Below are 13,858 nucleotides of genomic sequence, written 5' to 3'. Positions count from 1 at the left end.
TGCTCATAAAAGGCACTAACTATACCAGGCAATGGCAGGAATGCAATGGCTTCATTTTTAAGTACTGTTGGTTGCCATTTGGTTCACATATGTGTTGGTGGGGGCTGTATGAGCAGGCAGGCCGTGATGCAAAAATAATGGTACAGAAATGGCAGACGAAGGACGCTTCTTTGTGCATATCTTCTCCAACTCTCTATTTTCATGTTTCCTGTCTCTCTTCACCTGTCCTATCAAAATATGAATAAAACCCCCAAAATTATATTTTACAAAAAGTAAAAAAGGCAAATAAAGCAATAACATCCAATGCTATTATGTTTTTTTTTTTTTTTTTTTTACTTTATACAGATGCTGTGATAACTGGACATATTAACAGTATCAGTGAAAGCATTGAAAAGAACAAACTCTCCAGCAGAAATGTTATGAATCAGCATCATTTTATTCATATAATCTTACTGCTCACTCCTGGATCATTACCCCTTTCTGCCTGCTTGCAGTGTATGCTCCAACTATTTCCTGCTGCGTTTTCGCATCACATTGGCTCTTTCCCTGATTTCATTTAATTTCAAAATTTTTACATACAGGCCAGCAGGAAAATTCTGGGTTAAGTATTGCCCAAAAAACTTTCTATGCTCCTTTATTTGGTAACTTAAAACAACTGAAATGCAAGATATACTGTTTCATATATCCGCTGCATGATTTATTCCACATTCATCTGGTTTCCTAGAGGAGTGTGGTTTAGGATGGGCAGGACTTAACTTGTAAAAGTTCTGTCCATCACTTCATGATGGGTCAATCAGAACGACAAGACAAAATATGGTAGTAGACATGCAGCTCCAGAGCTAAAGTCAACGGCGAGCCCCGCTGTAGTATTTGAACTGTGGAGCTTATTGGTTGCTGAAATCCATGCCGAAGCCAATCAGGAGTCATGCGAAAACAACTTTTCTGCTAAGAGAAGCTATCTGTGTGGCTCTTTGCTCTTGTTCTGATAAAGAAATGTGGTTGAGGTCTGATAATACTGCTGCTATAATAAAGCTGCATTCTAGCCAAGCTACATTACTGTACAACAAAACCCCACCTGTATCTACTGAGTCATTCAAGTTAGATTTGCCTGATGACAGTGTCTGGCCAATCCATCTGCTTTACAAGGTTGGTAACCTAAAGCATCTGAAAAAGTGGCAATATCATTTTTTCAAACTTCATAATTTTTCCTTTATGAAAATTGGTGAAAAACACTTGATCAAAGTGTTTGTTGCTGCACTGCTCATTTCAGTAACAAGGCAGACGGCTATATTATCTCCCCACCAGTAATCACCTTAGATGGTAATAAGATAAGTACATTAATAAGTTACAATTTTGAAATACTGTGATGGCACTCAAGATTCTTAGTGCTTTGTTCTTGTGTATCAAACAGAGAAGATATTATCAAAATCAGTCTTGTGAAAAAGGCAAAAGAATCTTACTCTAACTTGTCTTCTGTTAAAATCTGAGCAGAACTGTGAAAAAAAAATCAGATCAACATGTTCAAATTTGACACTGTTTTAAACCAAAGGTGGCCTTGTTTGTTCTTGTTCCATCAGTATGGAGGAGCAGGACTTGTCCCGGACAGAGTTTGACTCGTGTGACCAGTACTCCATGGCTGCTGAGAAAGACTCGGGGCGCTCCGACGTGTCTGACATCGGCTCTGATAATGTCTCACTGGCTGACGAGGAGCAGCAGACGCCTCGTGGCCACCGCTCCCTGCGTACCGCCGCCCTATCGCTCAAACTGCTCCGCAACCAAGAGGCCGACCAGCAGAGTGCACGCCTGTTTGTCCAGTCACTCGCCGCTCTGCTGCCACGACTGCTGGGATTGGCTACTGCTACTGAAGTGGACCTGTCACTGCAGAATTTCTCCTCAACTTTCTGCTCCGGACTGCAAGCGGGTGAGAGACAGAGGGAGGGAGGGAGGGTTGATTAATGTGCTTATGTGTTTGGGTTTTTTGTCCTGTGAGAAGCCTGGAGAGATTGTAGACTCTGTGATTGCGTGTGTGTGTTTGTCCAGTGTGTGTGTTTTAGTGCAAGTTAGCAAATCAAACACTGGATATTTGCTGTGGGTGGAGATCTGTGCAGCTGCCTTCTCCTTTATTAATCAGCTCTGGAAAGTTGCTGCTATTGTTGAAGTCCCTAAATGAGACTTTGGAGTCTGGACGAGAGAAGTTTAACAAAAAACTGCAAAATATTTCAGTAAATACATCTTACTGCTGAGAATCCATAAATTTAGAGCAGGCCAAGTGAACTGTATGATGATATATAGATTTTTACTGCTCATCTCTCACTAAAAAGCCTAAAGTTAGACATGAGATTGTAGCAACCAACTTAATTACAGCTTCTTTTTTTTTTAGTTCTGTATGAAATCAAGAGCCTATTTTCAATCACAATTTCTCACTGTGATGTTCAATCTGGAATAGGACTGCATGCCATGAGAACATTAATCAATTTCGCAATAACAATAGGAAATGTAATAATAAAAAAGACTGCATATCATCCATAGCTCACAATTTTCTGTGTCTATATCTGGGTTTCCACTGGACTTTTTTGTCTCCAGCCAAACTGGCCAGCAGTCCTCAAGAAAACTGACCATTTAGAACAACTACTGAACCTGTGATTTAGATAGCCATGTGACCAATAACCTGGATTTAACAGCAATATCGCAAAAAACATAGACAATGTGATGTAGCTTCATGTCTATGCTTAAATGAGGCTGGAGACGTATTTTTATTTCCAAACATGACCCAAGATCAAGACAGTACAAACCCAGCCTTATGGTACACCAGAGTAATTGTTACCCTGTTATTACAGCCTGCCTGTTTACACAAGACAGTCTTTTATTTGTCTTTGTATAAGTTGTTTAAAAACACTTTATGAAAATTGTGAGCTGTTCCTTACAAACATGTAGTCAGTTGCTTGATTTCTGCCTATGTTTAACACATAAGCACTTAGCTTCACATTAGCTCCTTTAGCTCTAAGTTGGCCCATTAGCTGTTACCATAACAGCTAACAGCTTACACCAGCCAAACGCCATCCTCCACCAAAAACACCAACAAATCGTCCAAACCATTAACTAACAGGTGCTCTGTTACCTAAACGCCACCTCAAAACTCTGCATTACAAAGAAAATTGAGTCTTACCAGTTGTCCAATATTAGTCCTCATGAACTGATGATCTCAACTGTAACCACCAATAAAGCAGTAAAATTCAGCCATCATGGTTTCTTTGGAGTAGCCCTGAAGAAAGATGGTGTTCTCACTGTCAGCCTTACCGGCCCATGCCTTTTTGTATGATGTGGTCCTGTGTTAAATACAGTTCCAATTCATCTTAGAATTCAACATAGGTAGATTTACCCACTCACTGAAGTCCACTACAACTCTCTGCTCCACCCAGGCCCGTCCTCGTCCCAGCCACTGCATCAGTGTTTATGTCGCTCAGCTATCTGCAGTTCCCTTTGTTTCAGCTTCTTTATTACCTGCAGTGATGACAAGCTCAAGGCCTTCCATGTCATTGGTTTCCCTACATAGTTTTCAGTAACTCTAAAATATTCCAGGGGCGGACCCTGTGGATAAGTTCAGAACCAGACTGTGTGATACTCAGAGGGAGGAGTTGTACAGTGAGAAAGACCTCCTCTGGTGCTCTGTTGTGCATTGTGGGTGAATGAGTCACTCCTGAGTTTTGCCAGCATGTTGTGGTGGGGGTGGGAGGCATTGTCCAAGGTGCCATGATTCTTCAGCAGCAGCTTTCTCTCAGACATTTTTGTCAGAGTCCAGCTACACCTCCACAGCATCACTGGTCTTACAGATCAGTTTGTAGGGTCTGTTGATGTCAACTAACTTCAGTCTTCTGCCCCAGCTCAGAACAGCAAACAGGATAGCACTGACCACTACAGATAAAAATATCCTCAGCATCATCCCCGTAGATGTTAAAGGACCATCTTCCACGCAAAAATCCAAACCAAATTTATTTATAAAGCAACTTTTAAAGCAACAAAGGTTGACTAACGTGCTCTACAAGCATATGTAAGATATAAACCAACACAGTGAAAACACTTTTAAAGACAAAAGGATATTCAAAAACAAAAAAAACAATGCACCAATAGGAAAATGGAAAATCAAAGTGGAAGCTGATACTACCCTTCACTTTTGTGTGTTAAACATAAGTCACTGGATAATCAAGAGAAACATTTCAGGCTTTTGTTGCCTCTGAAATAAAAGTATTTCTTCTGGTTGATTATGTGCGAGTCCAAGGATTTTAGAAAACATAATTTGACGGTGTTTAAACCATACTCTATATTCACTTCATCACTCCAGAGCAGGAGCAGTTTAATAAAACGTTTTGCCTCTGAGGCACAACCCATAATCCATCAGTGAACACAGTGAGCCTGCTGGGAGTTTTTTACATCTGCAGAGCAAAATTACCAGTCAAATTAAACTCTGCGGTTAAGTGACTTAATGAATTTTGTTCGAGACTGTGAATCCCCGGAGTGAAGGGTCTGATTCTAACACTTGACTTCATCAGCGAACAGATTATATCCCTCTGTCTCTCCTCACCTTCACACTCTTCATTTAACAATCAGCTCTTTCTACCTGTCTCATGTCTGTTTCTCTTTTCCTCGTCTTCAGTTCTTCCTTCTCTTCCTCTCTGTCACTCCTATCCTCATTTGTCCTCATTCTGTCTTTCCCCCTTCCTTCTTTTATCACTCACTACCAAGTTTTCTCTACTTTACCACCCACTCCCTTCCTTGCAGAACTCTCATTTTCTTTCTCCTTCACTATTAAACTCTTTGTGTCCCAGTTATTTTTCATTCTCAGATCAAATGAGCTTTATTTAGTAAGAAATACGCTGGCAGCTGTCAACTTGCTCTCTTCAAAGTCCCTTAACCCCATTGACAATTATTTATCAAACTGTAATATTCCAACAAAGGGAATTCTTGTTTACAGCTGCATACGGCTCCATTTGTTGTTGAATGTTTAATTTTTTGACTATGGTTTAATGAATGGTTATCCAATAGGATTTTTCTATAACACAAAATAACAAAAAATGACAGATTGAGGTACAAGTAAATACGGTAAAATAACTCCTAGGTAGTAGTCTGTTGATGGTGGGTCTATTTCTGTGCAGACCATTGAAATATTGTTTCAGACATTCAGAATTAAATTCAGTGCCCAAGTGAGAAAACTAAGCACTCAATGCTAGGTCTGCTGGGGGGTCTCTATACACCCAAAACTGCCAGAAAGTATATTTTAAAGGTCACATATTATGCAAAATACACTTTTCCAGGCTTTTCTAACAAAAATATGTGCCCCTGGCCTGTCCACAATCCCCCCAAGAATCAGAAAAAGTTAGCATGGCCCCCAGGTTTGGTTGGACCTCCCTGCTTGGAAGAAAGTTCCTCACTCCTCTCCTGATCAGAAGAGCCACATCCATTAACCACATCCATTTCCCGTGAGGGGTGGAGTAAGGGGCGGATTCCAACAGCTCATTAACATTTAAAGCCACAGACTCAAACAGCTTGTTCTGAGCAGGGCTGAAACAGAGGGGTTGTTTAGACATGCAAAAAATCCCAAATTTGATTGTTTTTTCAGCACAAACTTCACAGGCATGTTTTGGGGACCTCTAAGACCAATATAAACTTGTCTTAAAATAGTAAAATATGTGTTTTTTAAGTGTTAATACATTTTTAACCACAGCACCCGATTAACAACAGAAAGAAAACTGGATAACTGCTAAATGAGGATCCATCACATCTAACTTTATTGCTCAGTCTTAGAACTTTGTCACCATCAGATTCTCCTTGACTCAAAGCATTGAGCAGATCTAATGACACTTCCTCAGAGTGAATGACTTAACTTAATCCCAAGGATGTACTGCAGCCACTACAGCCAGTTTTGTGACTTCCTGCTGCCAAGATCTACTGGAGCAATCCACAAACATTGTGTACTAATCCACTATATGGATAAAAGTATTCAGTCGCCTGACCATTACTCCAACAGGGACTGTAGTGACATTTTATTCAAATTAGTGCTGTCAAACAATTAAAATTTTCAATCAGATTAATCACAGGGTTGCTGTGGATTCATTTTGATTAATCATGATTAAAAATCATTCATTTTTAATCTACATTAATCGTGTTTCATTTTGCATAAGCAAATAGACCCAAGAAACAAGGGAAATATATATACAAGAGCTATTCAATTACAAATTCAACTGGGCCAAATTTTTAAATCAAGAAATGTAGCCGGGCCAGACATGTTTGGCACCAAGTAAGCAGCTGGTAATGTCAAATTTTGAAACAATACAGATCAATTTGATGAAAAATATTCACTTTTATTCATAGTCTCCCTTTTAAATTTGGCAACATGACAAAAGCACATCAAAAAAGTGCATAAAAACACAACAACAGAGCTGTATTTGAACATAACCTGAGGCAGTAGGATTTTTTTTCACCTGAATAAAAATAAAAAAAATAGATGTGCTAGCAGAATGAAGGTATGCTTCACGTTAATGTGGTATTTTAAGCTGGAAGTGCTTCAGTGAAAAGAAAACTCCTTCCTGCAGAATGTGCATAATACTTTATGTCAGTTGACTGTTCCGTCCTGAGTTTTTTTGTACTCATATTTCCCAACTTGCTGCTTAGCAGGGCCAACTTGCTGCTTAGCTTCTTCCATATCGAGTTGGTTGGTCACTACCGGATCCATGGCCCATTTGCACATGCTCAACGGTAACCCTACTTGGGCAAACTGCCAGAAATGCATTGCCAGAGACGTTTCAGGGATTTTGAGTCATTCTGCGCTGTAGATGGGTTAATTGCCTTAAAATTTTTAATCAGATTAATCATGATGATGGATTAATCCTCATTAATGCATTCATTTTGACAGCCCTAATTAAAATACATGTACTCTAATATGGAGTTACCCCCATTTGCAGCTATAACAGTCTCCACTCTTCTTGGATGTATTACCACAGGTCTTTCTGTGGAAATCTTTGCGCATTCATTCTGCAGAGCATTTACAAAGGGACAAATGTTGGACCAGAAGGCCTGGCTAACATTCTCCGGTCTAGTTCCTCCCAAAGGTTGCCACAAAGTTGGAAGCATTGTCAAAAATGTCTTGATATGCTGAAGCATTAACATTGTTTTTCATCCAAACCCTGAAAAACAGCTACCTACCATTATCCCTCCTTCACCAAACTTCACAGTTGACACAGTGGAGTCAGGCAGGTAATGCTCTCGCCCAGACTCGCCCATCTGACTGCCAAACAGAAAAGCGTGATTCATCTCTCCACAGAACACATTTCCACTGCACCGCAGTCAAGTGTCGGTGTTTTACACCACTCTGTCCAACACTCTCATTGGACTCGGTGATGTGAGACTTGCATGCAGCTGCTCAGCCATGGAAAACCATTGCCTGAAACTCCTTCCGCACAAGTTTTGATCTTACATTATTGCAGGTGTCAGCTGGGAACTCTTCAGTATTGGAATAAGCAGAGCATTGGTGATTTTTACACACCGTGCACCTTAGCAGTTGTTGAACCCTGTCTGTGATCTTATGGGCTCTTCCCCTTCGTATCTGAGTTGCTGTTGCTTCTAAATGCTTCCATTTTTTCATAATATCACTTAGAGTTAATTGTGGAATATCCAGCCGAGGAGAAATTTCATGAACTGCAATGAAGTGATTGCAAAGATGGCATCCTGTCACAGTTTCACGCTTGAAGTCACTGAGTTCTTCAGAATGACCTGTTTAACAAATGTTTGCTAATGGAGACTGCATGGCTAGGTGCTTGATTTTATACACCCGTGCCTCTGACTGGCACATAAGCTGAAGAAAGGGCCATTCTGGTAGCATGAACACAGAGCTGAGAACAACACTGAGGGAGTTGACTTCACTCTCTTTTTAGGCATTCATTACTTAATAATAAATCTACATAGGGTTTATCTGATTTTTGATATATTGCTATTCAGAATCTTGTATACACAGTCGTTCAATGTTCATCAGCAGACTCAATTTTAAAGTACTTATATTACCTTTAAAGCTCAGTTCTAACAATTCAAAATCTCCCTCTCACTTTCTCTCCAGGTGGAATCCACTCTCCAGGTTTCGAGGCAGGTGATACTCTGAGCTGTCAGGCTCTGATGAATGCTGACGGTCTCTACTTGGTGTCGTACTACGCTCTGCTGCTCAATCTCAAACTTTGCTGCTGTGACTACTACAGACGACGGACACTCACACCTGTCCTCAGCCTGGTGAGCAAAGTTCTGCTTCACACACATAATCAGTTAAGAAGAGTAGGACATGGTTTCTAATGGAGTTTTTGCACATTAAATTATTGATAGCAAGTTAAAGCTCCTATGACAAATTTAAGGATGGCTATGACACAGAGTGAAATGTACACTGACAAGAACATTGGTAACACGAATGTTTTTTTCTGGTTATTTCTATAAAATGTTTTTAACACCTTAGATTGCTCCCATGGGTAGGTGTCATATTAGGTGTTTCATATCATGATGTAGAAATATCTTGTTTGTGTAATTCTATAAAGACCAACTGCAAAACACAAATTTGACTGTTCAAAGAAAGCTGGATGAGGGTCTTCTGTCAGTAAGTGACAAGATCAAACACCGGAAAAAAATTTTCTGTAGTTATTTTTTCAAATTTATTCAAACAGGAGAACCTCTTTGAGGTTAAGAATCTCATCTAAAGGGGTCCTGGCCCCAGAACAGACAGAACAATTACAGACACAGATCAACTAATCCTTGTCACAGAGCAGGAAGTTGTTAGTCTACATAGCCACAATGTTGTGAATACTTCTCAAGCACCTTTAAAGGTCACATTTTTTAACCCTTTAAGACAAGTTTATATTGGTCTCAGAGGTTCCCAAAACATGCCTGTGAGGTTTTTTTCTGAAAAAACACCAGTATTGGATTTTTGCTTGCCTAAAAACTCTTCTGTTTTAGCCCTGCTCAGAAGAGATGTCTCTGTGTCTGTAGCTTTAAATGTTACTGGGCTGTCTGACTCCGCCCTTGACTCCACCCCTCTCAGGAAATGGATGTGGCTTAACGGATGTGGCTCTCCTGATCCTCCTCTCAGGAGAGGAGGACAAAACTTTCTTCCAAGCGGAGAGAGCCAACCAAATTTTGGGGTGGCGCTTGAGTCAACCAGAAAGAGTCCTTTACATGTGTCTCAATGTAGCAATAAATAACAGTGTCATCAGCATACAAGTAAAAACTAGCATTGGAAATGTATGACTGTTAAAGTAATGTAAAGATTTATAGCAGAAGTGACAAAATTTTACTAATTTTTAGCAACTGTTTGATTCATGCATTAGATTTTGATGTGATGTCTCCTTATTGTAGAAGGAGTTTGTTCGTCTGATCCAGAGCAGCGGAGTCCTCGTAGTTCTTTCTCAGGCATGGATCGAGGAATTATACCACCAGGTGTTAGAGCGCAACCTGCTGGGTGAGGCTGGGTACTGGGGTTCACCTGAGGATCACACATTGCCGCTCATCACCATGCTAACAGGTACACACACGCACACAGACAAGTATGTCTAATATGTTCTCATATAGCTTACATGCTGCTAGCTGTTACTCACTAGAGGCTGTATTTTACTGAAAATGGCCCCCTTTTTACCACTTTTTACAATTGTTTCACCCATTTTTGTGTGGAGCTTTTCAGAAAAAAAATTATTATTTACACAGACATGCTCTACAACAACCCTGTTAACCTCTTCTCTTTGTCTTATACCTGTCCTCTCTCCACTCTCCTTCAGATATTGACGGTCTGGGCAGCAGTGCAATTGGAGGACAGCTGATCCGGAGGGCATCCAGCCAATCACCACTCAGCTATGACAAGACTGGCAGTGACACTGTGATGGCAGGTTAGCTCCTAATCAGCATAAAACTTTCCCAAACTCTCAGTGATATGATGTTTGAATGGATGAATGGACTGATTGATTTGTTCTCTGTGAATTATTCAGTAGCATAACTTCAGCAGTGAAAACAATGACACCCAGGGAATATCGTTGTGTTTTATTGCATATTATTTTTGCCTCAGAGCCTCTAAATCAGTCCAGGTAAACCTCTATAAATAGGGTTCACTCACCCTGAAACTGCTGCAGCATGGCTGCTGTGTTAATCAGCTGAAAATGTTCCACAGACTCTGTGCTGAAGGTGAAGCGTCCCAGTGAAGTGCTGCATGGTCAAATACTACAACCTTGTTTTTTTGTAATGTTTGAAAACTAAAGGACACAAACAGCAAGGTCAGAATAGATGAATAGAGGAATATTTGGCTGTTTTATATTCTTGTCTGTAACCATGAAAACATCAGTGAAAGTATAATCTAACCCTGGAGCAGCCAGCATTTAAAAAATGAAACAGTAACAACTTATAAAAAGATCCTAAAAACAGAGTTCTTCTTTCTGAATTTGAGTTGGACTAATATACACTAAATGGAAAATAGAAACTACACCAAAAGATACTGTAATGAAATTGTATTCAAATACAGGTGTATCTCAAAAAATTAGAATATCATAAAAGAAAACTATTTTTTCTTTGAATCAGTTCAAGAAGTAAAACTTATTCTAGATTCATCATTACTGAGTGAAATATTTCAAGACTTCAGTTTAAATTTTGATTAAAGTTTGCAGCTCAGAAAAATCAAAAATCCACTTTTTCAGAATATAGAAATATTTCAAAACATCTGTCTAAAACAAGGATTTATAATAAAGAAATGTTGACTTTCTGAAAGATTGTGCTCACTTAAGCACTCAATAATAAATTGGAGCTCCTTTTATAAAAAAATATTCCATCTATGTGGCATGGCAAGGAGCCAGTCAGTCTGTGGCACTGCTGGAGTGTTATGAAGCCCAGGTTGCTCTGATAGCAGCCGTCAACTAACATTGTTGACTCTGGTGTCTCTCATCTTCCTCCTGACATTTCCCCGGAGATTCTCCATGGGGTTCAGATGGAAGCATGAAGCTCTTTAAAATCTCCTGGTAGATGGCTGACAGTGGTAACTCTGGACATGATAAAGAACAGTGGACCCTCACAGCAGATGACATGGCACCCCAAACCATGACCAACTATGGAAACTGAAAACACTGGACTTCAAGCACCTTGGATTCTGAGCCTCTCTGATCTTCCCCCAGACTCTGGGACCTTGATGTACAAATGAAAGGCAAAATGTAGCTTAATCTTGAAAACAGGACTTTGAAGCACTGAGCAAAGGCTCAGTTCTTTTCCTCCTTAGCCCAGGTGAGATGCTCATGACATTGTCTATGGTTCAAGGGGCACAATACTAAGAACACCACACTTGTAGTCCACTTCCTGGACCTGACTCCAGTCTCAGTCCTCTCCTTGTGAAGCTCCTACCAACTGTTGCTGAGGCTGTTTTGCATGAATATGAATAAGGTGTGCCTTAAGATTTTCGCCTGATCTTAGGCAGAGATGGAGAAGATACATGACTATCATACTCAAGTAAAAGCACAGTTACTTTTGTTAAAATTTGCTCAAGTAGAAGTAAAAATACTACTCTATATCAGAAAGTAGATCATTCTAAGTCTACTCAACGAACCAAGTACTGAGAAGCAACTTTTGGCTACCCAAGGGGCTTGACCAGTAAAATATGATCTTACCTTGTTGAGTAATAACAACAAGAGAATATGAATCTCCAACCAGGTTGTTTATTATGGGATGTGACTTAACCCAAAGTAAATTAAACAGATTTTTAGGAAATAAGTAATCAATATCTTTTTGTGTGCTATTGAACGTCACGTGCAATGAAAACCATACTTCTGTGTCATTGACACATTGCTTTTTTTTTTGTTTTGGCTTTTAGTTGTAATTTTTTTACTCAGTACTTGTTGCTTTTTAAAATGTAGTGACATAAAATACTTTCTGTAGAATATACTTGAGTGAAAGTAAAATTACTGTTTTTAAAACTACTCAAAAAAGAACAAGTGCACAAAAAGCTACTCACAGTAATTGGAATAAATTTAGTGAGTTACTTTCCACTCCTGAGATGAGGTATGCCATGGACAAAAACAGTTCACTGCCTTACACTGGGTTCCAAATTATTATGCAAATACGGTTCCATTTCAACAAACATGTGATTTTTTGTTTTTCAATTCAAGTTTTCAATTGTGCTGCTTCTCCTGTCAGTTTACATCACTAACATTAATCTCAGACAGGTGTGGTTTTTAGTTTGCCAGGTGAGCCTTATTAAAGGGAAACTACTTAAGGAGGGTGTTCCACATTATTAAGCAACTCACAGGTTTTATGCAATATGGGAAAAAGAGAGATCTTTCTGCAGATGAAAAGCGTGAAATAGTGCAGTATCTTGCGAAAGGTATAAAAATACTGAATATTTCAGGAAGAATTAAGAGTAATCATCACACTGTGAAAAGATTTGTGTGTGATTCAGAGTGCAGATGAGTTTGTTCAGATAAAGGCTTATTAAGGAAAGTTTCTGAGCAGCAAATTCATGGTATTAAGAGAGCAGCTGTTAAAAGTGGTGGATGGAGTTCTGGATGGTTGGTTGATAGCCACCATGTCCCAACAAGGCAGCAATGTCAGCAAGGAGGGGTTGGAGGTATGTTTCTTGATGGAATAGAAAGTGAGTTGGTAGGCCCCCTTAAGGTGCCAGAAGGTGTCAAAATGACCTCAGCAAAATATGTGGAGTTCCTGACTGCCCATTTCCTGCCATGGTATAAAAAGAAGAACCATGCCTTCTGGAGTAAAATCATTTTCATGCAAGACAACGCACCATCCCATGCTGCAGAAAATCCCACTGAGACCTTGGCTGCTATGGGCATAGAGGGAGAAAAACATCATGGTGTGGCGACCATCATCCCTTGACCTCAACCCTATTGAGAACCTGTGAAGCAACCTTAACAGGAAGCTCTTCGAAGGGGGACAGCAGGTCACCTCCAAACAGCAGCTCTGGGAGGCTATTCTGGCATCCTTACAGGAAGCAGAAACCGTACATGGACTTACAAGTTCAATGGATGATATCAAAGAAAGACTCCTTTGTTTTTATGCAACTTGATCTGGAAAAATGTTTTTAATTGAAATCGCTTCAATTTGAGAAAAATTACTTTCTAATGCAAAACATTACAGATTTCTGTTTTTAATCATTTAGAAACTAGTAAGTGTTTTGAAACTCTATTTTGCATAATGATTTGGGACACTGCATTTTGAGTTTTTTTTTTTTTTTCTTTTTTGCAAAAAATGCCGTTATTGTCATTGGTAATTTTCTGAAATAAAGTCCAGATTGCAATGTAATTGTTGAGGAATGAAAAATCCTGTTGACTGCCAATTATGTTGAGTAAGAAAAAATGAACAAGAATATGCATTATAACTTGGAACACAGTGTATGTCATATCAGTTATATCCAGCTTGCAGGTCATCAACCTAAAAGGAGAAGACACATGTTAAATGGTGCTTTTTAAACATTTTATGATGTATGGGAAATAAGGACAAAGAAACTATTAAAAAGTTTGATTGGTGCTTGGTTTGGTAGAACTTCAGTGTGAAAGTAAATTGGACAAACTTCAGGGACCAAAGAGACCAAAGGAGAGAAACAGGAAAAGCCTTGGGGGGAAAACAGGTTAGAAAAGAAGGAAAGAGCAGAAAGGGCAGACGGAGAGAGAGAGAGAGATGGAAAAAATGAGTCAGAGACCACCTGCTCTGCTTCTGTGTTCCCTGGGAGGACAACGGATTGGCAAGATTTGCCATGGTAACTGCTTCTGACTCACCCATGATGAGAGCTACAGTCTGCTTGAGTATGTGTACTAATGTGTAAAACAAACGCTCCTTTTTAACTGGTCAGCAT

The 13,858-nt window shown here is 39.6% G+C and overlaps 1 protein-coding gene across 2 annotated transcripts in view; it reads left to right on the top strand.

Annotated features, from left to right (window-relative positions):
- Nucleotides 1-13,858, top strand: part of arfgef3 (ARFGEF family member 3) — a 96,696-nt gene that overhangs the window by 42,483 nt on the left and 40,355 nt on the right. For both annotated transcript variants that reach the window (XM_041789831.1, XM_041789829.1), the window contains exons 15-18: nucleotides 1,578-1,921; nucleotides 8,105-8,271; nucleotides 9,382-9,547; nucleotides 9,798-9,905. In XM_041789831.1, the coding sequence (XP_041645765.1) occupies nucleotides 1,578-1,921; nucleotides 8,105-8,271; nucleotides 9,382-9,547; nucleotides 9,798-9,905 (785 nt within the window). The remainder of the gene's footprint in view (nucleotides 1-1,577; nucleotides 1,922-8,104; nucleotides 8,272-9,381; nucleotides 9,548-9,797; nucleotides 9,906-13,858) is intronic.

Source organism: Cheilinus undulatus, linkage group 6, assembly GCF_018320785.1.
Source record: "Cheilinus undulatus linkage group 6, ASM1832078v1, whole genome shotgun sequence".
In the NCBI taxonomy this organism is placed as follows: Eukaryota; Metazoa; Chordata; class Actinopteri; order Labriformes; family Labridae; genus Cheilinus; species Cheilinus undulatus.
The sequence above is the reverse complement of the archived record's forward strand: the minus strand, read 5'-3'. Positions and strand labels throughout refer to the sequence as shown.